The 24,650-nt window shown below is 38.0% G+C and overlaps 2 protein-coding genes across 8 annotated transcripts in view; both read right to left on the minus strand.

Annotated features, from left to right (window-relative positions):
- Nucleotides 1–1,871: 1,871 nt before the first annotated feature.
- Nucleotides 1,872–15,345, minus strand: LOC139135067 (proton-coupled folate transporter-like). Its single transcript, XM_070702261.1, has 6 exons — nt 15,240–15,345; nt 6,115–7,155; nt 5,067–5,198; nt 4,121–4,204; nt 3,474–3,630; nt 1,872–3,015 (listed from the first exon to the last, which is right to left on the minus strand). The coding sequence occupies exons 2-6, from the start codon at nt 7,121–7,123 to the stop codon at nt 2,922–2,924; spliced, it is 1,476 nt and encodes a 491-aa protein (XP_070558362.1). The 5' UTR covers nt 7,124–7,155; nt 15,240–15,345; the 3' UTR covers nt 1,872–2,921.
- Nucleotides 15,346–19,511: 4,166 nt separating this feature from the next.
- Nucleotides 19,512–24,650, minus strand: part of LOC139135068 (tubulin tyrosine ligase 3-like) — a 38,606-nt gene continuing 33,467 nt past the window's right edge. For 3 of the 7 annotated variants that reach the window (XM_070702264.1, XM_070702262.1, XM_070702266.1), the window contains 3 exons: nt 22,834–22,853; nt 22,245–22,368; nt 19,512–20,991 (listed from right to left, as the gene is read on the minus strand). In XM_070702264.1, coding sequence (XP_070558365.1) covers nt 20,564–20,991; nt 22,245–22,368; nt 22,834–22,853 — 572 coding nt within the window. In that variant the 3' untranslated portion in view covers nt 19,512–20,563. The remainder of the gene's footprint in view (nt 20,992–22,244; nt 22,369–22,833; nt 22,854–24,650) is intronic. The other 4 variants (XM_070702263.1, XM_070702268.1, XM_070702265.1 and 1 more) reach the window with 3 other exon arrangements.

Consider the following 24,650-nt stretch of genomic DNA (forward strand, 5'->3'; position numbering starts at 1 on the left):
TGGCCGCCTGGCGGCCATATTGGATCGTATCACAAAACAAAATGACGTGCATATCTATGACATTGGTCAATGTCCTTGTACCAACTTTGAATAAAATCGGTTGAAACATGTCTGAGTTATGGCTCTGTACATGAAAAAATCGTAATAAAATGGCCGCCTGGCGGCCATATTGGATCGTATCACAAAACAAATCGACGTGCATCTGTATGACATATGAAGTAATCCTTGTACAGTAAGTTTGAATGAAATCGCTTCTTGCATCTCTGAGATATCTGCGTGAACGGACGGACGCACGCACACACGCACGCACGGACGCACACACGCACGGACATGACCAAACCTATAAGTCCCCCCGGACGGTGTCCGTGGGGACTAAAAACGAGGTGAAATTGAAGTTTTGGGTTTTAGAACACATTGAAATAATTACGCATAAAATTTTCCATGAAATTATTGAAATGACATTTCTTTGTAGTGTAAATGGTTAGCAAGTATACAGTATCGTCTTTAATCTTATCAACATTTAGTAAAGGTGTGTTCTATTCACAAAGAGTGCATCTTAAACTCAGAGGTGCAATATTTTTAACTCAGATACATCAATAGTAAGTGTCACACACTGACATGTTTAGGCTCCTTAATAAAAACACAGTTAAATATTTGTTTCTATCCCAAGTAAATTCAAGGCACATATCCATCAACTATTAGTATTTAAAAATGTTACATCAAAAATTGGAGATTAACAAGTTAAAAAGTGACCGGAGTCACCATACACTTCAAAAATGTTCTCACGGACGTGACGAAGATAGATGATGTGGTTAAAGAGTCATCAATTGCTTAACAGTGAGCCATGATTGCAATCACGATTGAAACCTACGCGTAAAATGGTTTAAACCACACTTCCATCCTTTGCAGTGGTGAAGGTGGAACGTCCCACAGGGGCTGCGGGGATGTTACAAGGATAACGGTAGGGTCAGTTGACAATAAAAAGAACATACCATAAAACTGTTCTCTTATGGTAAACTCGTATTAGTTTTTAAAATTAACATAAAGTACCTTTCACTAGACATGAAATCAGTGTTTTGGTTCTCCCTAATCCCTATTTTGTCATGGTCTTGATAATGGCAAGATTAAGAACATGTTGTCAGTGTTTCTTTAGTGTCTCTGAGCTTCAAGGCTTTAATATTTTCTGGAATAGATAGTCATCTGCATTACAAGTAACTTACAACGCATATTTCAGATGACCAGGAATTTCAATAATCGCCCATTTTCACATTCATGTGAAAAAGTGGCAGCTAAAAACAGATTTGTCAGCACAATTGGGTCAAAACTGATTCTTTTACATACAAGGATAAGTTCACGGTTCATTATCATTGGTATCCTATCAATGGATAGGCACAATGTTCATATCTATTTGTACATAAGTTGCAGTAAAATCTTTGTAACGAATTATTAGAAATCAGGTATTGCATCACAGTATTATATCAGTCTTAGTACCCTGCAGGAGTCTTTAATTTATTCAAATAATCAGTTTTTTTAATAATTTATGTTGCCGCAGTTGCTGAGAAAGTTGGCCTTCTGAGAACTTTTTAATTGAGAGTCATAGTACCTGTAACTCCTGATGACTTTTTCGTATTGTTATTCTACCATAAAAATCAATGACCATAGTTTCTTGGTCTACCCCAACAGCATGTACATACATGTATAGTGGCTGGTGTTTCTTCTGCCAACACAGCTTGTAAACCCATAGCATGTATAGTTATCATTGACAATTTCATACATCTAATCTATACTGAATCAGGTCAGTGACAGAACAATTACACCACATACATGCATCATGTACTACATGCTGATAGGGTATTCAAACTTACGGAATGGAGAGGACCAAAAACTAACGTAGTACATTCATGATACCAAAATCCTTCGAAAATCTCCCTAGATTACATGTACTGGGGCTTTGTAATGAGAGAGATCTAGAGGAAAAGACACATCAAACTGTACATCACTGTAACAATTATATTTACATATCCTGGCTGACTTTGGCTGAAAGTCTTGACCTTGGACTCTGACAGGGTCCATACACTTCTGGAAAGTACTTGAATTTTTGAAAGTCTCCTGGAATGTATTTTAAAAGTCCTTTGGAATGAAATTGAGTCCTGAAAAGTTCCTGAATGTTGATAAGCCACCAATTATTTTTGATCACAAAATGATTGGTCATGATATCATGAAAGTGATATGTATGATGATATATACAAATTCTATTTTGAAAAAAATGACACGTGAAAAATGGTGTTTTAGACTTCAAATAGTCCTTTAAAATTGCTGGAAAAATTCCTTGAATTTTCAGTGACTTTGAGTGTATGGACCAGCCAACAGCGCAGTGAAACAGAAACTAGTTCACATAGTCATGTAAGTCAGCATCTAACACAACACTTCTTCAAATCTGTGTGTGTGGTATATTTTGAGTTTTTAGCACAGGGTAACAATCTGTCTGCCCCCTTCAGCCTGACAGCCTGACAGTTTGCAAGTAATCTTTTAGGCTCTTGTAAACCACAGCAGTTACAATGATGAATGCATTCTGAAGATGATACAATGTACATAAAATGAATGTGATACCATCAATGCAACATCAGACCAAATTGAAAAGTTGGACATAACAAGACAAATATGTTTCATGGCAATTCTGGATGAAAAGCGTGAAAGCAGTCAATTATAGTAATCTTTCACCCTGGATGTTGATTCCGGACAACATTTTGTGGATATTCCACCTTTCTATACATAGAAATGACACCAGCCAAATATGTAAATGAGACCAGTTTACCATAAGAAATGGGTAAAAATTCAAGAATAAGACTATTGACCATAATGTTGGCATTGAAAATGGTATTGCTCCTTTTCCAATACTCTTGATGTTTGGAGTACCGGTACTAGTTTATGATTGGTTTCTCATCACCATCAGCATTCAAATCCCTGCCTGGTAGTGGTATATAACCTTGCTTGGGTTCTTTGATTTGCAACACCCTAAAAACAAAAATCACGTACTTGTGAGAAACAGAGAAAATACAACATGATAACTGTGTTTTTGTGATGTATTACAATATCATAATCTAGGCAAAGGTGACTCATGGTTAAGGTGTTTCCATGGCAATGCACCCATAAATTAACCTAAAACATTTTGGAGCAAAAAAATATTCTGAATGTCACATCACAGATATCTTAAATGGCAAAATTAGTTGTTTTGTTATGGAGATAGTGACTGAGGAAATGATGTAATTAAACATCACACAGTCATTTACACTGTTTTTTGAACTCTTGATTTATCTCTATCATGGAGTATATGTACTCATACAGTACAAACAGAACTGCAGTTACTTCATCTTTCAATCCTTTGACCAAACATCAATGGAAGAAAACTATTATAATCCCTTAAAAATCTTGTCTAACAATTTTAACTATTGGGATTTTTTTTTGAGACTTACGCAGTGATAACGATGGCAACAACCAGAAGACAGGCCATGGTCAAGAACACCAACCCTGGAAGCTCATCAACAGTTTCGGCGTAGATAGTGTTGAAAATGACGGGGGAGAAGCACATGCCTATACTCTCAAAACAACCAGCTGTCGCAAAGGCCGTTCCTGCAATGAAGCATTTAACATTTTACTCCAATGGTGTGAGGGCGCTTTACTCCAATGCAACATGCATTGTATTTGTTGTTGTTGGTGGTGTTGTTGTTGTTGTTGTAGAAAGATGAAAATTGCAAGACAAGGGGATAAGTTCAAAGCCTTTTTTTCAAGTTTTCACATAATGTGCTCAGCAGAAACTTACAATAATATATATGCTGTAACAACTTAGTATGTTTAAACTATTGTTGGTTGGGTGCGGTAAATTGGTTGAAAGTACCAGTATTCATTCAATGATACGCAATCTGTTCGATACCCATGTAACAGACCAATAAATATGGATATTTAGTTTCAAATCGTAAACACTAAATTTACATATTTACTACCTCCTTTCGTTGACTTTTAAATAATATCTTTGGAAATGTTATTGACATATAACAGGCATTCAAGAAACTTGTTGAGAATACCTTTGTGTAGTTTGTGGCCTGTGTTCAAACTGACCCACCTTGTTCAGACTCTCTGACAATCTTGGAAATTTTAGCCCTGAATATCGGTATTGCCAAGAAGCTAATTGCACCAACAACTGCAGCTGTGTAAAGAAACAGAAATACAAGAAAAATACATGAAAAGTTCCCCGAATATTAGGACTAAAACTGAGTTTTTGACCATCTTTAAACTTACTGAATGAACTCTTCTACATTTCTATGATGCTGAATGGTGCATAGAAAGCAACTACACATCTATAAGTCTATGGTGACATACCCATGCATTATCTTACAAAAATACTATAATATAACACTATCTCAGCATAGATGTGGTGTTTATATGCACAATATATATTATGGCCCAAACATGGGACTATGTGCCCGAGGGTAGGTGACCATTTGCCCAACGTAAGGAGGGCAATGGTCTCCTGCCCCGAGGGTACATAGTCCCTTGTTTGGGCTATAATGTTTTTATTACATGCGTCTCTTACACAGTTTTACTCAAAATATTTACATTTATTGCCAAATGATTTATTTCCATCCTAGACGAAAATGTGTTACAAATGGAACGATCTTCATCATCGAATGGTGCATTGATATATTAAAACTACTGTTATGCGGTTTAACAATATTTTTTATGCAAAATTTTCCAGAACCCAGATTTACTATGCAAAAAATGTAATTTAAACATTTTACAGTCAAGTTGAAAATAGTTTCGGGTCACTTTCAGTCAAGTGATGACTATGCAGCCTGCGACGTCATCGATGAATTACCATTGAATCCTATGGAGCGTGCGACGTTCCATATACGAGGCATGTAATAAAGAAGCCGATTCCTTCCTAACTCACTACACGCACATCTGTGGACAACAGTCCGCATGACTTTTTTGCAGAGGCCTCTTGGGAGCAATCGCAACCCTCACAATAATTTTAAACTATCAATTTACAAAGTTGAACGGTGCCTTACCAATGAACATGATGGCCGGAGTAAATGCAAAGGCAACCAGCAGCAATGAAGCAATGTACGAAACTATAGCAGCCTGAATCATACCCAGGTCAGATAGACAACATGATAAAAGCTTGCCTCCCACAACCATACCTAGACAAAGAAAAAAAAAAGAAAATAGATATTATGAGCGTTGGGTAAATTCTGTTAGGACACTGACTCGTGCATGCTGTCATCTGATTTCAAAGAAATGATAGCGCCTGAACTTGAAACAGATGGCATATTTCAAAATGTAAACAGCAATGATCAATTTTTCTTCCAGTCATGTCGAATCATGGAGCTAATCCCTGGGGACAGTTTTCCAACACTGAAAATGTTTCAATACTTTCTGGCCTTCTGCTTGTGTGAATTCATTTTGTTTTCACATTTTTTTTGTGACAACTGAAAAGTAATATTTTCCACATGTAGTTAACACAGGGAATGGCACCCGCTTACAATTACAAATATCAGCAAATTATATATTTGTTTCTCCAAAATCTTTAACTTCGTACAAATGACCCTTATGTATTTGATTATGGAAAGGAAAAGTTCAAAGTTTCAATGAAGAAAGTTTGCACTTCTACCAATTTGTTAAACTACAACTAGCTATGGCTGAAATTCAGACTCTCAAATTTTTACAATACTTTTCTAATCCACTGCTTTGGGGCTCAGATATCACCATCCTAGTTTTTTGAAGATGAAAAATTTAATTTCTCCTATAGCATTAATACAGGGATGGTGGCCATTTTGAATTTCAAATACCATTGATTTTTAGGTACTTTGTTTCTCTAATACCAAATTTTGCATGGTGACCCCTGATTTTTCTTCTTGACTTCCGAGGGAAAAGGTTTCATGTCTCCTTGAGAAAAGATTGAGCAAAAGTTTAAGTCATCAAATTTTGAAGCATGTACTACCAGTACCTTAAATATTAAATAGAGAATTTTGACCACTGTCTATAGAAATGGCAGAATGGGTTGACCTGGCTGAACTTCTATAGATTTGAGAAGTCATGAATAATGCGCACACGTACCCAGAGCATTGAAAAGCAATGTTGTGCCAACATAAAACCCAATTAGAATAGTAGACCAACAGAATGGATATGCCGTTACGTATAGGACAGTCAGTCCCAGAGCTGAATTGACAACCAGTGTTATAATGATGTTGTTACTAAAGATGGCAATGAGTCTCCAACGTCTCCCCTGGGTGTTATCTTTGAAGAGATTCCGAATGTCTCGCAGTTGTTCCATCATGTGAAATCTTTGATTTGGGTCATAGATGATAGTCTCTTGTGTTAGAAATATGGTGTACAGTACAGTCAAGACAATTAATATCAATGCCAACATGAAGGGAAGACCGAAGCCTTGCTTGGCAATCAGAAAACCGATACCAACTTGGGAGAAGGAGGCTGCAAAGATAGTCAAGAACTGTACAATAACAATGCGATATGTTCTCTGTTGCTTGGTGGTCACATCAGCAATAAAAGCAAAGAATCCTGACAAGGCAGTGAAGAAGTTGCCTGTGGCACCGCGCATGGCTTCTGCAATGAACAGATACTCTAGTGGTAGATTCAGGGAAATGACAGTCAGGTATACGGCACAGTATATTGATAGGCCGCCACAGGGAACCATGCAGGCAATCTTGCGCCCGGCTTTGTCGCTGTACGAACCAATGAGCGGCGCTGTGAATATTGACAGAGCGTAGCTGACAACGTCAAAATACAGAATCCAATAGGAAGACTCTGACTGTATGGTGTTCTCACGCTCATACTCAGGGTCACTATGGTTGAGTTCCTCACAGGTCCCATTCTGCTGGACAAAGCCACCACCTGTCGGTGAAAACGAGGGCGTGACGCCATGGCTCAGAGAAACAGCATACTGCACGTATTGCACTCGCACGGTTATACTGGTTGTGTAGGCAAGCATAAAGAAGAAAACGGCCGGCTCAACTGTGATGCATCGTTGTGATCTACGTCTAACCACGTGTACTCCGCCACTCTCCTCATAATCAGACTCGGCATCATCAGTTTTCTCTGGTTCCATTGTGAATGATCAGGTACACAAGTGAAGACTTCCTACAGAGTCAAGAAAGAGAGTTCATGATTACAGCAATACCGGTCTTGAAGACAGAGAATATATAATTGTCAATGTTCAGTTTTTAGCATGTAAAACTCTTCACACAGTCTCTAGGACATGCTCATATTTTTCTTCCTGTTTTTTGCCAATCCAAGAATGGACATTAATTGTAATGTTTTGTTTACATAAGGAAAGGAACCTGGGTTATCCCATCTGTGGTTGCACCACTTTCTTGTTGATAAACATAGCCTAGCTCTTCCTAGAAACAAGCGATGAATGACGAGCAAATGTGAAGCAAATTCAGCAGTTGATACATGTCCATAGTTCACCAGTTTTGCAGCTTTCAAATCACTGCAAGACTTTGCCAAATAAGCTTTTGGGTGCATCCCTTTATATGATGCTTCAGCTGTGGTCACCAGTGTCGGTACGGCTGCCATTCAAAAAGTTTGGATATGGACAAGGGATGTTGGGGTATGTTGTGCATAACAACAGACCTGTTGTATGGGTCCCATACACAAGGCTGCAGATGGGATGACCCCCCACCAAAAGTGACAGACAGCTTGTTCAGCATGTACGATATTTGCGCTTTTAAGCTTTGCACGATTCACAACCAGGTCTTATAGTTTTTTACTACATCCTACTTTTTTGTTCTTATTCTTTTGGTAAATGAAATGCTAGCTTGATTTTCAACGCATGTTTAATGCCTGACTTATAAATGTCAACTGAAATTGAACAATAAAACAAGACAATAAAATAAGCTGTGAGTGTGAGATTTACTACATGTATGTCCAAATTACCTGTCCGGTGGTGATCTTTGAACAGTATCCCACAATCTCAAAATTTTTCCTTGATCATAGAAGTGAAGTTAAACTGACAGTGATATATACGTGAGATCTGAAACCAGATAGGAAATCTGCGCAACAAGTGTGATGGATTCGTCCAGAGAACCTCTTTTTTATTCCTGAAATGACTCAGAACAACCAGTATCCCCAGCAAATGGCACTTCCTGTTTCATACAGACCACTGTCACATGACTTTTGTTTACATTTGCTAAAGTCGGGTCAATGCGAAAGCACCATACAGTGTGACCTGACAACATGTGATGCTGCTTTGACATTTTTACTGTAGTATGAATTTATTACATTTATTGTGATGTGCAGGAAAATATCCTCTAAGAAAGTGGGCGTTTGTTCAGTTCACAGTTCATTATGTTGAGAACACAGGAGAGCTCACACACAGTCTGATCATTACACTTAACAGAGTTTCCTTTTGTCACAGTCATTTCAAACTCTAACTGTCATTACCAAGGGCTTGAGAGCTCAAGGTTCTGCAATGGATGAATGGGTCTTTTAAAGTCACATCAAAATACAAGTCATAATTTATGTAGCTAACAGCAAATAGACTGCTGGATAAAGATATGAGAAGGATAATAAATGTATTGACTGAAGTTTATGGTGCATATACTCCCACTCTCATCCATTGTTTGTAGAAATAAACTGTGTCACTCTATACTAACAACTAACTTGTTAAAATACCGTACACTTCATGGAGACTTTTTTGAATTTCATGCTATTGTGTATGCAACTTTATTGCTCAATTGATGGCCACTAGCCCAAGTTCATATGTCACCATCCAAGGTCGATTTGGTTAAAACCATAACATGTCCCAGATGTTGCACTTCACATATCAATTCATACAGCATGCTATTGTTCATTTGCTGGCCATCGAATTCGATGTACTACAGTATCCGGCAATTAACACACTCTGAATAACATATGTTTGAAATGAACAACTTTGAAAAGTTCTATGTCATCGAAACTAAAATGCAGAATGACCTTAGTAACAGTGTTGGAAACTGGCCAAATATTTGCCAGACATCAGGACTGGTAACTTTCAAAACTTGCCTGTCCTGCCAGAAAGTTGCCTGTCCTGAATTTTTGACAAATCCATTCATTCAAAAAACACCAAACCATTAAGTATATAAAGGAAAATGAGGGCAACTCCACACATCGGCTCTACCAAGATTGTTTAGTATTACGATATGGTGAATAAAAGGATCATTGCATTTATTTTGTCTGGAATACATGGCGAGACACCGGTGAATCGATAGTGCTTTGACCCTAGTCATGTGATCTGGGTCCCCGGTAAACCGGTTTGTTGATTGAGTGATTCGTCTTAACAGTGTTTCGGAACCAAAAATGGGGTTCCTTCATCAGTCGCTCTCTTGTTTTGTATCCCCTCCGCTTGGTTGTGTGATGAAGTCATCTTCGTCCTCGAGGAGGAGAAGCCAGATTCGTTATTGAGAGAGTTAGCCACTATTGACTGACTCTATAATGAGCGGTCCGGTGTGTGGTGTCATATTATATATATATGACCCAGCATCGACCGGAGTTTCTGGACGCTTATAAGGATTTTTGTTTTAGGGCATATTTTGAGCGTTGCTAGTGCTCGTTATGTTAACAGTAAATGTTGTACTAATCTGACAACGATAACTTGTTTTAGGCATTTAAATCGATTAAGCGAACTTTTGGTTTTATGTCAATTTTTCATGGACTTTGTAATAGATTTCGGGTTGATATTGGTGCCTGCTTTCCGATGTTTGAAAAGCATGTTGTGAAAGGCTGTTTCGAGAAATAAATCTTATTTCTCTGTGTTTAGCCATTCCCAGGTGTCATGGTTTCGTTAACAATATTTGCTGTAAACGGCCTTTGAAATCGGTTCGGTCTGAGGAGAGTATTGGTTTATTTAATTCATGCCGCCAACTTTGATTACTTATATGGCAGCTCTCTCAGTTTTTGATTTTCTTTGCCAGATGATGTTTTCTGTATTGCTCAGCAATCTTTTCAGTTTGGTTGATTGTAGTACCAATTCGATTACAGATTGCATCTTGGTTTTATACGATAAGTTGTGGCATAAAATGGAAACAAATTAAAAAAATTCAGTTTCCCCGTTGTTAAACCCGCTATCGTGAAACCTTTTAACTGTTTGAGTGATATTGGCAAAGTGTGTTTGAATTAACTCACCGGACTTTTCGGTTGTCGTTCCGGATATCGACGGAATGCTTACTCCTTCACATGTTGGTCAAAGATTCATAACGAGCTATGATTTTGTAAGAAGGATTTGTTTTAGATGCTCGTTTTATAGACCATGAAGAGTGTCGTTAGAAAACGACTCGAGGGTTGATCCCAGAAGTAAGCGCAGTGATTTTCAGTTCACTCTCCTGTGTTAATAGAGTCCTCCCTTGTGTGCTTAGTTTAAGAGAGCAGGCCGTAGATACGGAGACATCGCTATCTGAGCTCGTCTTAGACTGGTTTGATGAGACTTTGAGCTTGTTCTATTTTTAGCAAGGCAGGAAGTGCTTACTGCTTGAGTATATTTACATTACGTCAACGTCAAAGTGGACCGTTATCTGATAGGTTAATTGGTTTCAGGTACTAAACTTTGATGAAGTTTATTTTGTCCCAATGGTTTCCGTGTAAGAGCCAAGGTTAAAATAAGTATATATTTTGTACACAAAGATAATGGTTGAAATGGTCCATGTTTTTGCTGGTTTTTTACTGCGTTACCTATGAGGTAGTCGATGGATACCCCGGAGGGTATTCTCGTGTTTGCTAGCCCTCGACTTAGATGACACATGGTCTTTCCATAAAATGGAGTATCCGTGCTTGTAAAGTGACCTAAGAAAGCACAGATATAACGTGTGAGATTTACTAGTATGAGCGACCTCCTGTTTACCCGTGTTTATATGTCCAGCTTGCATTGCGTTCCGGCGTCACACAGTTGCACAGTTTCAGTAGCATAAGCGCGTTGAAGTTGGACGTATTGGTATACTACATTTCGTTTATTTTACACAACATCAAGAAGCAGCTGATCGATGAGATTACTGGGTATGCCGTATGGGCTACTATCGAGAGCCCGACACACGGACGTGGAAGTACAATTTTCCTCCCGTCCGACTGAAAAGTTACCCGTCTCGGACGGGAGGACGGGCGGTAGTTTCCAACGCTGTTAGTAATGGTTTCAGGAGCAATTGATTTCCATAGTAGAGTCAGAAGAGTAGTTATATTGTATGAATTTGCTTTCAAACTGCCATCAATCACTCAAAATTTGGTAAAATTGGTAAATTTGTGAGATTTTATGACTGAGAATATCATTTACACACACAGGCCAGGGTACAGCTGCTGGCAAACCGTCTGTGAGTGTTATCCTAGATCCTCTTTCCATGAAGGTGGCAATTTCATTTTTCACTGTAAATAAATATATAAATTCACCATGAATCCAAGGAGAAATGGGGTGTTAATGTGTTATTTCTGATATTCATATAATCTGTATGATAATCAAACACAAATTAACCAACTTCATCTGACCAACTCAAATATGTTATAGCGATCACTCACAAGGGGCTTTAGCTTAACCCTTTGCACCCTGACCCCCTGGTACTCTATGATGTCATCGGACATTTATGTCCGACCCGGGTTCAAAGGGTTAAGAGGGCCAGTAGCTGTAACTTTTCATGATTTTCTTCACTCATTTTGTTGTGAACAGCAAACAACAATTTCTTGTTTACTCCCCAAAGCATGTTGAAATACACAGTATTCAGCTTGTCAACTCAGCTGTATGAGTCAGATTTATACGTATGTATAGACATCATGTTATTGTTGACAAATGAATTCTGGTCCAGACTGAATTCAAATGTAAACAGTAAATGTGCAGTTTACATATATAGACACTATGTTGACAAGCTAATTCATGTGTTTCACCATCCTTTGGGGAGGAGAAACAAGAACTTGCAATTGAGAAAACAACAAAAGGGAAAAATATCACCAAGAGTACCTGCTACTGGTCCTTTAAATACCAGACAAAAATTTGGCAAAGTTTAACAGTTTCTCAGATGAAGATGATTTGCATATTAAAATTCTTATTGTTTTTCCTGGCTTTGCAGCAGATCTTGATACATGAACATCCTTCTCCATTTAGGTACATATACATGTATATTTATCAGACTACCGGTACTAAAAGGCAGACTCAAGCTCTCCTGTATTAGCGGTCAACTGACAAATCTCATTGTTCTCTAACATACCACTTCATATGGGTGGATCTAAACTATAAAACTTTTCCTAGTAGTAATGGCCAGTTGAACAGAGAAGGGTTGACCTTTGAATCGCATCCATACACAGACTCACATTACTACTCCTGGAAGCAACTGTCCAACGATGCTGGTATTGACGTCAAAGTACTAAATACATACATGTAGCAACTGAGCAAGATTGGGTTAACAAACTGGAATAAAGCTACCGGTAACCTAGCCTAGACCCTATTTCTTCACTTTGACCTCCGTGCCTCCATCTATACTCCACACTGGAGTGTGGATGGAGGCACTGAGGCCACACCTGGTAACCTTGGTGCATTTTATGTTCGAACAACTCAGCCTAGTAAACAAGGCAAACATTGTCGATTGTAATCAAATGCTAACGCCAACATACTGGGTATGTATGTACATGTACACCCTTGGGCAGTTTTATGGGCTATTTTATTCTGTTTCTACCAGCCCCCTCCCCCCACCCACTTAGGGTCAAACATGGATCCATGTTGCATTGCTGACTATTGTTTGCAAAATGTATTACAGGTCAGAGAGTACATTTCTGTGCAAGCTATTCCAATACCACATACCATGGGCTACCAATGACACAGATCAATGGTAGCTAAGTCACACTGCACTGTAAATTCTATGGTGATTGTATCAACTCAGCCTTCTTTTATTAAAACTGGTACAGTTTTTCGAACTTTGACCGAAACAATTTTTTTTCAAAAGGACTTTGAATTGCATTGCATGCTGGGTTTTATTTATGACTCAGCATCATGGTGAACGATAACCAGCGTTTCTATGATACACTACAAATACCACCCACATGATGATTATGTCACAGCATAATAATTACGAGCATCCTTTTCCAACTATTTTGAAAACTAGATTTCCATTTTGCTTGAAGTCTCTCACTTGTAAATTGTTGTCTCCCACTAAGCATTGAATTACAACTTTAATAGTCTTTGCATATATCTCATCAAAATTTCAATGAATTTTACTACTTTTAATCTCATTATCTTTCATTCTACCCCTTCCTATAGAATATAAACAAGTGCCAGTGTTGCTGGAGAGGTGACCTTGGCAATGAAAGTCAACAAAACTGAAGGGCATGACAGCTTAGAAATAAAGTAGTCAGTGTTTCATCTAGACAGGGGGATGGGGGAATAGACGATTTTCCGCTGATTGCGAGATCTCGCGAGACTTTAATACATGCCCATAGAAACAGGTTTCCAGCTTTGTAATACAAGTCGAACTTTGTATGGAACTAGAAAAGAGCAGAAGTGAGCAAAGATTGCAACTTCATATATTTTATGCAGTGTTTAACGTAATTAGCGACTTGTCCTGTTTAACGCAGTTTGTCCTGTGTTGCGAGAACACGTCCACTGCGAACCACATATTCTCGCGATATCTCGGAATGTCTCGCGCGGTTCGGAACATGGTCTATTCTCCCTCTGTTGACATGTTGGCACCCCCTAGTAACTTGTCAAGGGGTACCAGCCCCACATGAAATGGGACTGTCAGTCACACCGTCCTTAGAGATACAAGTACAACACATGAACTGAGTGAAATCCCCCAGAACTTTTCTGGTAAAGGGGGAAATCCCCCTGTTGATGGCATCCTGGATGAACCACTGATGGTGTGCATATACCTTTATAACTGGAAACAATTGGACCAAATGGAGAAAACAATGTGTTTCTGATAACTGGCCTCCAAAAATGAGGGTGGGTAGGTTGGCGGAATTATTTTCATTTTAAGTTTTGTTGGCTGAGATCCACACAATAAGGTAACATTTAGAGCATTTTAGTATTTTTTTAATGCAAAAAAACACCGAAGGATTGTGGGTTTTACAAGAGTAGGTCGGGTTACCGGAATTTAACACATAAATTACTAATTTGGTCGGTGTTGGTGAATATGCGCACATACCACAATTTTCATGTGATTGCTAAAGGAGACTAATAAACACAAAAATAGGCAACACTCGTCGTAAAAGTATGGCACTCCCTAATCATTATTTATGTGAAATAATAAAATATTTTGCCATGCCAGTCTCAATATATTTTTAATAATTAGTTCAAATACACTTCATTTGATATCATTGCTACTTGAACCAACTTTTGCTTGACCTGGGGTATAACCTTCGTGTTAAATTATATGCATAAGCTTGGAAAAAAAAAACAACGAAAAAAAAAATTACAGCCAATTTTGTCCCTAATGTTACACCCAGCATTGACTCAATCAAACCAAAAATATGCAGACTTTCGGGACAATTATTATGATTGTCGAGCCCTTTTTGTATGTTTTCTCGTGTAAAACGTTATGTTCGAAAGCTCTATGCTCGGTGTGAATATGGCTTTGACCTCTACGATTAATAAATGATGATAATTATTGCAAATGTCGTCTGTCCTCAATAAATCAGAGAAACACAGTACAACCGTGCGAAATATGTTGCATTTGAACATGGTAACTGACCGTGATTTGAAGTGGTGTCCGTTTTATCGTGGTGAAAACGGTTAACAGTTATCTACACACTTCATTTCACAAAACACTTTTCTTGTTCTCGTTATCACAGCTCCCTCGCGGTTGTCCAATCGCAAGGTTATGTAACCGCACTGCCGTTGACGATTCTATTGTCATTTGCAGGACGAGATCCCCGTGCGGTAAATGCACTGTCGGGACAAGCACGAGCGACTGTGGCTAGAGAAGAGAGAACTTTTGGATGAATGGTTTAAAAACATGGAAAAAGCCAAGTACAGTTGCTGCAACGAGGCTCTCGAGCAGGGGTAAACGGTTTTGTGGAGAGACCGTGGATAGGGTACGATCATGGTGCCCGCACGGAAACTCTCTACCCGTACCCGTCAAAGTTCATCAACACAAGTGCAAACGGGCAATTTCTTCCGTGTGTACGTATGTACATATATCAGTACATATAACGTGGCTGTGCGATAATATTTTGTTAATATTAGTCACTAATCTACGCGGTTCGGGGTTTCAGCTCACCTGATGCCGTTGTCCATTAATCCACATCAAAATTAAAAAGACCTACACCGTTGACGTTGTGACTTCGGATAGACTCAGCAGAGTTGTGTGTTCAGTTCGACACCACGTGATGATAGGTCATTAGGTCACGCGTTGTGGGCGTCTTCTGTTGTTGTAGGTGGCGCTACTGCCCGTCATGGTTACAAGGAGGGACTGTGTTACAAAGCAAGGGAACTCAAAGGAATCCCCTCTGTCCCCTGGAATATAGCTTCGATAATTGTATCTTAATTGCATTTGTCAATCTTGTTGGTACAATGAACAATAAACAATAACGTACTACTCATCTTCTATATGAATTTTCGAGAGTAAGTTATTTCTTCTCTATAACATCGGAGCATAAGCTTAGGGTATTCAGTAGTCATAAAGATAATAAAGAAATATGAAAAAAATATAATGGAAAATATGAACATTATTAAAGAAATATGAAAATATGATAATTATTATTATTTTCATCATTATCATCATCATCATTATGAAGCACCAATGTTGAATTCCTACCAAAGTTCGCCATTCGAGCGAAAAGTACTCTATCACATGTAGGCCTATGTGACTTGTTTTCGTCGAAGAGTGCAATACCGAGGTATGCTAAATGATAAATAAAGATGTTTGTGTTTCAGTATATTTGAATCCAGACATAACATCGACGGCAGCTTGAAGGGGTAAATCAATAAAAAATACTACAGAATCTAAAACAGAATAGATTGGAGACATTCCATTTGTTTTAAATGATCACTGCGAAGTTTCTTGTCTTCCATTTCTATGCAAGTATGCATCAAGACGAGCTGCTGAAGTACTCTTTAAAGCTTTCCCGGTAATGGTATGCATATGTAAGGAATGAAAAAAGACTAATACATTATGACAAGAATAGCTTGCAACATGCTTACGAGTACAGGTGCCGCCAACAGGTAAATTTCATCAATTTCGAAAAGTCATCACAAAACATGTTTTGAAGGCTGACATACCGATTTTACTTATTTTTGACCTTGACCTAAAATTTGGAGGGGAAAGTAAAGCTGTTCGTAACTGCCCTCCTACTTGAATATACGGAAAATATGCCCTCCCACCGAATTTTGATCCCCACTGCCCTCCAGTATCTGCCCGATCCCCACTCCCCACAACAATCCAAGCTCCCCACTGCCCTCTCCCCACTACTGAAATTCCCCATTGCCCAAGATGCGAACCAGGCAACCCCTCCCCTCTAAAATAGGCGCTTAATCTCCCCTCAAGTTCTATCAACCACGGCATTCCCCTCCCTCTACGTATTTTCCGGTACCCACTGTCAAAAAATTTCTCCCCGCCCACTGAAAATAAAGAAATTTCTTCCCCGCCCACAGTAAATATCGATTTTTCTCCCCGCCCGCTAATAATTTTTGAAATTTGCCCGCCCGCTGAAAAACTACAAACGAACACCTTTTTGCACGAACAGCTTTATACTAGTTGGCGGCACCTACCAGTATCATGAGTATGGGTAGTGGTACAGGCGGATAGGTTACTGGCTGGGTAAGGGCGATTGGCAGTGCGCCCTCTATTTATATCATGATACACAAATCAAATGCAGCGGTATCTTGTCAGTTCAAGCATAGGGGCCTCAGTCTCCGATGATGATGATGATGATGATAATAATGTTTATTAAATATTTAAAGATGAAGAAAAATAAAAATATATTTTGACTCAGTAAATTTGTTGTTGTTATTATTATTGTTGTTGTTGACAGTATTTGCAGAAAAGAACATGTATGCACTGCAAAATTTAATACAGCCTAACTATAGCATGGGCTGCAAAATTCAATACATCCTTACTATACACATGCGCTGCAAAATTCAATACAGTCTAACTTTGGGCTGTATTGAATTTTGCAGCATACTTTGTTCTTTTCTGCAAATAGCAAATACATCGTAAAAGTTCAAATACCTGTAAGCTGATAACCAATGACGTTGATTGTGGCTAGAAGTGGGTTTACAAATATCGCCGAATCGATAGATTCATGCGAATTCGCCCATTTTAACACTGATGGATGTCCGTGGAACAACAGGGATGTATGTAGGACCACTGTTACCAGTGTAACTGAGAGTGCACCGACAACATACGTACGCCCTCAACGGCATAAACCTATGTATGTGAACTTCCAACTCCTAACTGAAATATCTCACCTCACGAATTTTCGATTATTCTGAACAGGATTTTCCAGTAAGAACTCATGAGGTCATTTTATGGAGTTTGTGATTTCAGGGCACCTGGCTATGAATTTTTAGTTGTGAAGCTGGGGATAAAATACCCCGAGATTTCAGTGGTGAATTTTACCCATCCTGAATTTAAATAACTTTTACTAGATTTGTAAGAATTGGTCCATTTTAAAATAATCATACTTTGTAAACAAGCGACCTAGCGGCCGATATAGCTCCGCTGTGTTTATGTAGAGAATAACTATTTTTGACACATGTTGATGAAGAAGGTGGAAATCTTTGATAGCTCAATGCAGTGGCCAGAAAAAAAATGGCTAAAATAAGCTGCAAAAATACACAATTGAAGATTTCATCATACTTTGAATATATCACATCGGATCATCCCTAAGAACATGTCAACCAAAGCTATCTGATGAGTCATTTTTGAGAATAAATTTTTTGACCAAAAATGGCAACCATTGCCCCCAAAAATAAAAATTGCAGATTTCATCATAATTTCAAAAGATCAAATTTAGTTCATCTATAGAAACCTGTATACCAAATTTCAAAGCTGTTAGACAAGTACTTTTTGAGAAACGCATTTTTTGACCAAAAATGGGAAAAATTGCCCCAAAAATTCAAAATTGCAGATCATCATTATTTCAATAAATATCATTTAGTTCATCAGAAATTCAATATATATTACTTAGCTCATCTGTAGAAACCTGTATACCAAATTTCAAAGCTATCAGACCAGTACTTTTTGAGAAACATGTTTTGACCAAAAATGGCCCCAAAATTACAAAATTGCAGATTTCATCATAATTTCAATAACTATCATTTAGTTCATCTGTAGAAACCTGTACACCAAATTTCAAAGCTATCAGATGAGTAGTTTTGGAAATACACATTTTTTGACCAAAAATGGCAAAAATTGCCCCCAAAATACAAAATTACAGATTTCATCAGAAATTCAATATATATTACTTAGTTCATTGAGAGAAACCTGTATACCAAATTTCAAAGCTATCAGACCAGTACTTTTTGAGAAACACATTTTTTGACCAAAAATGGTAAAAATTGCCCCAAAATTACAAATTGTAGATTTCATCATAATTTCAATAAATATCATTTAGTTAATCTGTAGGAACCTGTATACCAAATTTCAAAACTATCAGATGAGTAGTTTTGGAAATACACATTTTTTGACAAAAATGGCAAAAATTGCCCCAAAAATACAAAATTACAGATTTCATCAGAAATTCAATACATATTACTTAGTTCATCCATAGAAACCTGTATACCAAATTTCAAAACTATCAGACCAGTACTTTTGAGAAATACATTTTTTGACCAAAAATGCCAAAAATTGCCTTAAAATGCAAATTTGCATACTTCTGCACAATTTGAACAAATCTGAAATAAATCATCCCTAGGGACCTATGTACTAAATATCAAAGCTATCTGAACGGTAGTTTGAAGAAGAAGATTTTTAAAGATTTTTTTACCAAAAATGACAAAAATTGCCTTAAAAATACAAATATGCAAATTTCACCACAATTTGAACAAATCTGACTGAAGTCACCCTAAGCAAACTGCATATCAAATTTCAAAGCAATCAGACATGCGATTTCAGAGAAGAAGATTTTTTTACTAAAAAGACCAAAAAATGCCCCAAAAATACAAATATGCAAATTTCACCACAATTTGAACAAACTGAAGTGAGGTCACCTCAAGTGAACTGCATATAAAATTTCACAGCAATTGGACTTGCAGTTTCAGAGGAGAAGGCAATTGTTGACGGACGACGACAGACGACGACGACGACGGACGACGGACAACGACGGAAAATCAACCTATCAGGCGGACAGGGAGGGATAGCCCTAGTTCAGAAGCACTGAAGATTATCAAATGATGCATGATGGGCCCATTGCATGGCAACAGCTGTTTAAAATCTAGATGAATGTGTCTGAAGCATACTTTAAAGCCAGCATCTGTCAATGCAAAGTTGAACTACAGACTTACCTGCCGGGGTATATCAGTCAGAAAAGAAAACACACACATTCCTTAATCTGTTGTATCCAGTATTTTATTCGGTATTGAAGTAAATTTGTAACTTCGTACATTCTCTGAATTGCCTCTTTCAGTTTTACAAAACTAGAGTTCATCCATTTCACACACTGCTTTCAGAGAATTAGTTTAGTCACGTGAAAAAAAGCCACAGCTCAATTTGATAAATTCCCCCTATTAAAATATTACTCAGAAATTATTTCATTGATTGACACAATTTGTAATTCATAGCAAATCAAAAAATATTACAGCTTTTTCTATGAATTCAAACTTTATTCAGAAATGAACATAAAAAAAATTTCATTCTTATTTACATAATGTTGTATACCCGTACCCATATTACAAAGTGCTCCTTAATTTCATGGAAGAAAAATTTACATATTACAGACACATGGGTACATTTCAGTTCAAATATCTGACATTGCCACATTTGTGTATACATACTGTATGCTATGATCAATTAACACTATCAAAAGTCAATCACAGCCAATTTTTTTCATATTTTTGATTATTTTCCCCAAAAAAGGAATACAAATACAGAAATGCAACGAGTATCATGATGGCATATTTACAATAGCACTCATAATATGACACATGATTTGCAAATGTTATGACAACACAACATGAAGCCACAACGATGCATAATTGCAAATGAAGCTGTGGGTCAAACATTGAGTATCAGATATGGATGGACGGCTGTTCAATGATCGCATCTGAAGGTAATGCTTTCTTTATTATGTGTACATGTTGTACTGGCTCCCTAGAACACAATAATTTGGCATTGTGACATAATTCTTACGTTGCTCACAAAACAGACACACTAATACAACAAGAAGTGTTTTAATAATATCACTAATTCTTGTCCTTGCTTGTAAATACAGTGACAAATTTCACAACAAAAAAAATGTGTATACTCCCACTGTCAGTCAAGTGTAGGGAGAGACAGATTTGCTTTTCTTAGCATAAAGAAGAAATGAAAGACAGAATCTGTCATTTTTTGTCATACAAATGTCTAATGCTTCTTTCAAGGGTAAGCTGTTTTCATGGGGATAGCTACCTTGGAGAAACTATGGTCATTTGGCAAGTCTGCGGTTTTATCGTACCGTCTTCCTCGTAACGTATCACTGTCCGTATGATTTTATCATTCTTTGGAGTCTGCTTAATAGTCTGGCCTAGGCGTTTCACATTTCTGGAAGGCGGAAAGCCAAACTGTGATTTGCTATGCTCCTTAAGGGAGGTCGAGCTAATCCTAACAGCATCTGCGCGATAGGCTTTGATAAAGGTGCTACTCCGAGGTATGGGTTCGGGTGAGGCTATGTATCGAGCATGCTGCGGTAACTGCAGAGGCGTGGGAGTGACTATGCTGTCACGCGAGCACTGGCACGCAGTGGATTCCGACGAAGTGCTCAATTTGACTCCGTTGACGTGGCCACAGCGAGGACAAGATCTCCCCCAGGTGCCATCTATTGTACTAAGGGGACCTGCGTGAGGAAAGAGGACAAAGGAAAAGTGCATAGGTAAGGAAGGGGTTACTGATGAAGGCATGCATTAAAAAGAGCTAGGGCCACAAGGATATTGCAATATGGTGTGGGGGTGATCACACAAAAATAACCCTCCATTAAAAGCAGTGAAGTGAATAATGTGTATGAATGCGAGACAATGACATGGCCACATCAACCCTTTCATCCCCATTTTCCTACACATGGTTCAAACCACTCCATTGAAAACAATAGGGTGATACCATTATATGGCAGTGAAAGGGTTTAAGACCTGCAACAGAGATAATACACTGGCAACAGAGGGTTAGGCTGAGGTGATTAGTGCATGTTAGACAAAATTGAGCCACATAAATTTAGTTTTTGATGAACTTGGACAGCACGCACAAGTCAAACAGACTGTGTGTATGTGACAAAAATGTGATTATTAGTTAGAAGCCCAAACTTTTGGTTCCAAGACTGGTCTTCCTGTGTTTGTGAACTCAAAAACAGTGTAACATGAGCCAGCATGTACAGTAGCTTTTGATTTTTCACAAGATTTTTATCTTTTGAAATGCTAAACAACTCGGTGCCGAAGTTAATGTCATATTTTACAGTTGCTAAGAACTGTGTACATTTTTGGGCCATACATCAAAACCTTTCTCTTCCTGCTGTAATACAGTTCATAATTACTAGACTGAATTTTACAGTTCAATTTTCTGTGACCCTGAAGACTTTGAATATTTTTCAGATTTTCATTTAATTTGATATGCCATCTATTTGATGCCCATCAAAAGTCTAAATGCATGTTTATTTTTTGTAAAAATGACAAAGCTGCACTAAACTTTACTTTCTCAACATAATTGAGATGTCATGGGGTCAAAACGAGTCTTTCCACTAATTCAAATTGGCCCTCCAAAAAAGAATAAGAGTGCCATGTCTCAATCTGTGGGTGAGCACACAGCTCACACGGGCTGGCTATTCAAAAACCACCTCAGTCACAAACACAGGTGATCAAAGTACAGGGAAGAGGCTGCAATGTTGACGGCCACTGCATCCACGTCCAGCTACGGGGGTTAGGGCTCACCCTTTCTGTTTAAATGAGAACCTGAACGGATGCAACCGGGCGAGTTCTGCAGACTCTGGATAAAGTAAAATTGACAAACGAACAAAACAAAAAAAAATGGGGAAGAAGAGAAAAGAACTTAGATTTTAGACAAGGATCAATGAAGGTAAATTGTATGAGAACTAGTTAGTACATGTCAACATGACGCTATAGATGTCTCCACCCACTCGCCCCGGTGTAACCAACTTGGCTAGTTCATTAATCTCTTCTCTCATGTACTCCATCTTTTCTTTAATTTTTTTATGCCTCAGTCGATGCTATAATTAGAAAGAGAAGAAAAAAAAAAGGCGCAAAAGGGAAAAGTTTATTAATTACAGTGTATCTGCTGATTGGCAAAAAAAAAAAAAAATACAACAAAAGTCAAAATCCATACTAAGTCAAAAAATACTCAAAAAAAGACCACAAGTCAACGCAATTATGGCAACAGTGCTTGCTCGGGGTCAGAGGTCATTTCACAGGATACAGCATCTCACATTTGACCTTTGACACGCTTCAACATACACTGATGGCATGACATTACCATTCGTGCATATTATATGTTATTATAATCACACTAAAAACAACACAAACAGTGTGAGTTTCTTCACCATGTGTGATCAGTGGTCAGTTAAAGTTAGATCCAAAAAAAAGACAAAATTCCAAAATTCCAAAAGTCAATGGCGTTTGTTAGTTGTTAGTTTTACTGTGACCCAAAAAAAATCTTGCATGAAGTACAATATTACCTGTGCTAGCATCATATCGCCTTTAGAGAGATGGAATATATAGTGAGAGAGAGAAAGAGAAAAATGATCAAGATATTCTCATCATGCATTATTATGATGTACTCTCCAGCAAGCCAAGCTCGATACATCTCACAGAGTTTTGAGTCGCGCATGGTGGACATGTACTGTGTAAGCTCTTTTACATGTTACGACAAACATAAAGTATGCTCAAAGTAGCTTGGGACAGAAACTTTTTATCATTTGATTGATTTTTTTGGCTCCCTTGTGGCATCTGAGTCAATTTATCAAATCATGAGTAATCAAAACATAACAAAATCAGGCGTACTGTCTACGAATGATGTCAGTAGGTTTATATGTTCATTTCATTTTTTTAACACTGTGGCACCTATATTATATTACCATGCCCTGTCCGTCGCATTTTGATTGGTCAAGCTGAACCACGTGACTGACCACAAATACACAGTAATCGTTTACATGCCCGTGAATATGAATAATAAGATTAACAACTCAAATTATCGTAACTTTACTGTTCAAACATAAATCATAATCAATTACAAAATAGAATGGAGCACTTGTAGGTCAAGTTGAGATACTTTTTTTTGAAAACATTTCCGGATTTGCCAGTTTTTTACAGCGCGCGTGACAGTGCGTTGCGTATTGCTCAGTTTCTGGGGCCCAGTTGCCGTTCGCTCCTGAAATTTTTGGAAATTTTGATGGTTTTCTGGGGTTCGCTGATAATATAATGGAAATAACAGACTCCGCTGTGACCATTAACGTTTATTTGTGGGCGCGGGCTCGAGGAAAACCAAATTAACGGGCTCGGCAAGCCTCGCCCATTAATTTTTGGCTTTCCTCTCGCCCTTGCCCACAACTAAACGTTAATGGTCAGCGCATCGCCCGTTATTTCTATATCAGTAGTCAAAGACCACAGGAAAAGATGACCCTTCCCCAAACGTACATCAAGGGTTTTGTACAGTATGACTTCCCCCTTGCTAAACAACATGACTGTGCTGTTGTAATCTCTGAGAACTCTGTTACCGGGTTAACTTTCCAACAGAGAGTCTGTTTGTGTATATTCGTTTTCAGTTTTGAAGTTTACAAAGTCACAAGGTATAAAGACTTTCAACTTCAAATTACACGTAAGGCAACTGTCTGAAATCATAGTAAAACCATTTCAATGATGTGATCTCATTAAGGTAGAATGTGCCTCGGGGACATATATTGGGACTCTCAAATTTTTAAATTTTTTTTCAGATCTACCACTTGTAGGGCTAATTTAAAAGCTCAAGATCAGATAAACTTTACCGTCTTAGTTTTTCGAAAATCAAAGATTTACTTTTCCCCCATAGACTAAACATAGGGATGGCAACCATTTTGAATTTCAAATATTGGTAAATATTAGGGAATTTGTTTCTCTTAGTTCCAAACTTTACGTGGTGATCCCTGATTTTTATTGTTGATTTGGTGAGAATATGCTTGAAAGTTTCACTGAAAAAAATTATAGCGCAAGTTTAAGTCTTTCACTTTTGAGGCACATACTACCTTAATCTGAACAGCAACATAAAAAGTGTCATTTCACTTGCTACTCTGCTAGTGCACGTATCAGTCCAAATCATGGGGACACACGGAAGGATGCGTGAGTAGAGCTCCTTCAGCATGACTCGCTTTCCGACATCTGAATTCCTTGCCTTCAACATACATATTGTACCAACACTTGGATGGGTAAAGTTTTGGATCATATAAAAACCAAACCCATCTTGAAGCCTAAGAGGTTGCTGAGCTTGTTTGTAGTTTTCTGCCTGTGAATCAGACTCTTA

Source organism: Ptychodera flava, chromosome 6 (assembly GCF_041260155.1).
Source record: "Ptychodera flava strain L36383 chromosome 6, AS_Pfla_20210202, whole genome shotgun sequence".
Classification (NCBI taxonomy): Eukaryota; Metazoa; Hemichordata; class Enteropneusta; family Ptychoderidae; genus Ptychodera; species Ptychodera flava.

Excerpts from the sequence above, each read along its gene's own strand:
- LOC139135067 (XM_070702261.1), bottom strand. The coding sequence starts at position 7,123 with ATGGAACCAGAGAAAACTGATGATGCCGAGTCTGATTATGAGGAGAGT. Across the intron at positions 5,199-6,114 it reads ATTGCTTTTCAATGCTCTGG|GTATGGTTGTGGGAGGCAAG; the intron begins GTACGTGTGCGC and ends TTCTTTGTCTAG. Across the intron at positions 3,016-3,473 it reads GTTGCCATCGTTATCACTGC|GGTGTTGCAAATCAAAGAAC; the intron begins GTAAGTCTCAAA and ends TTTTGTTTTTAG.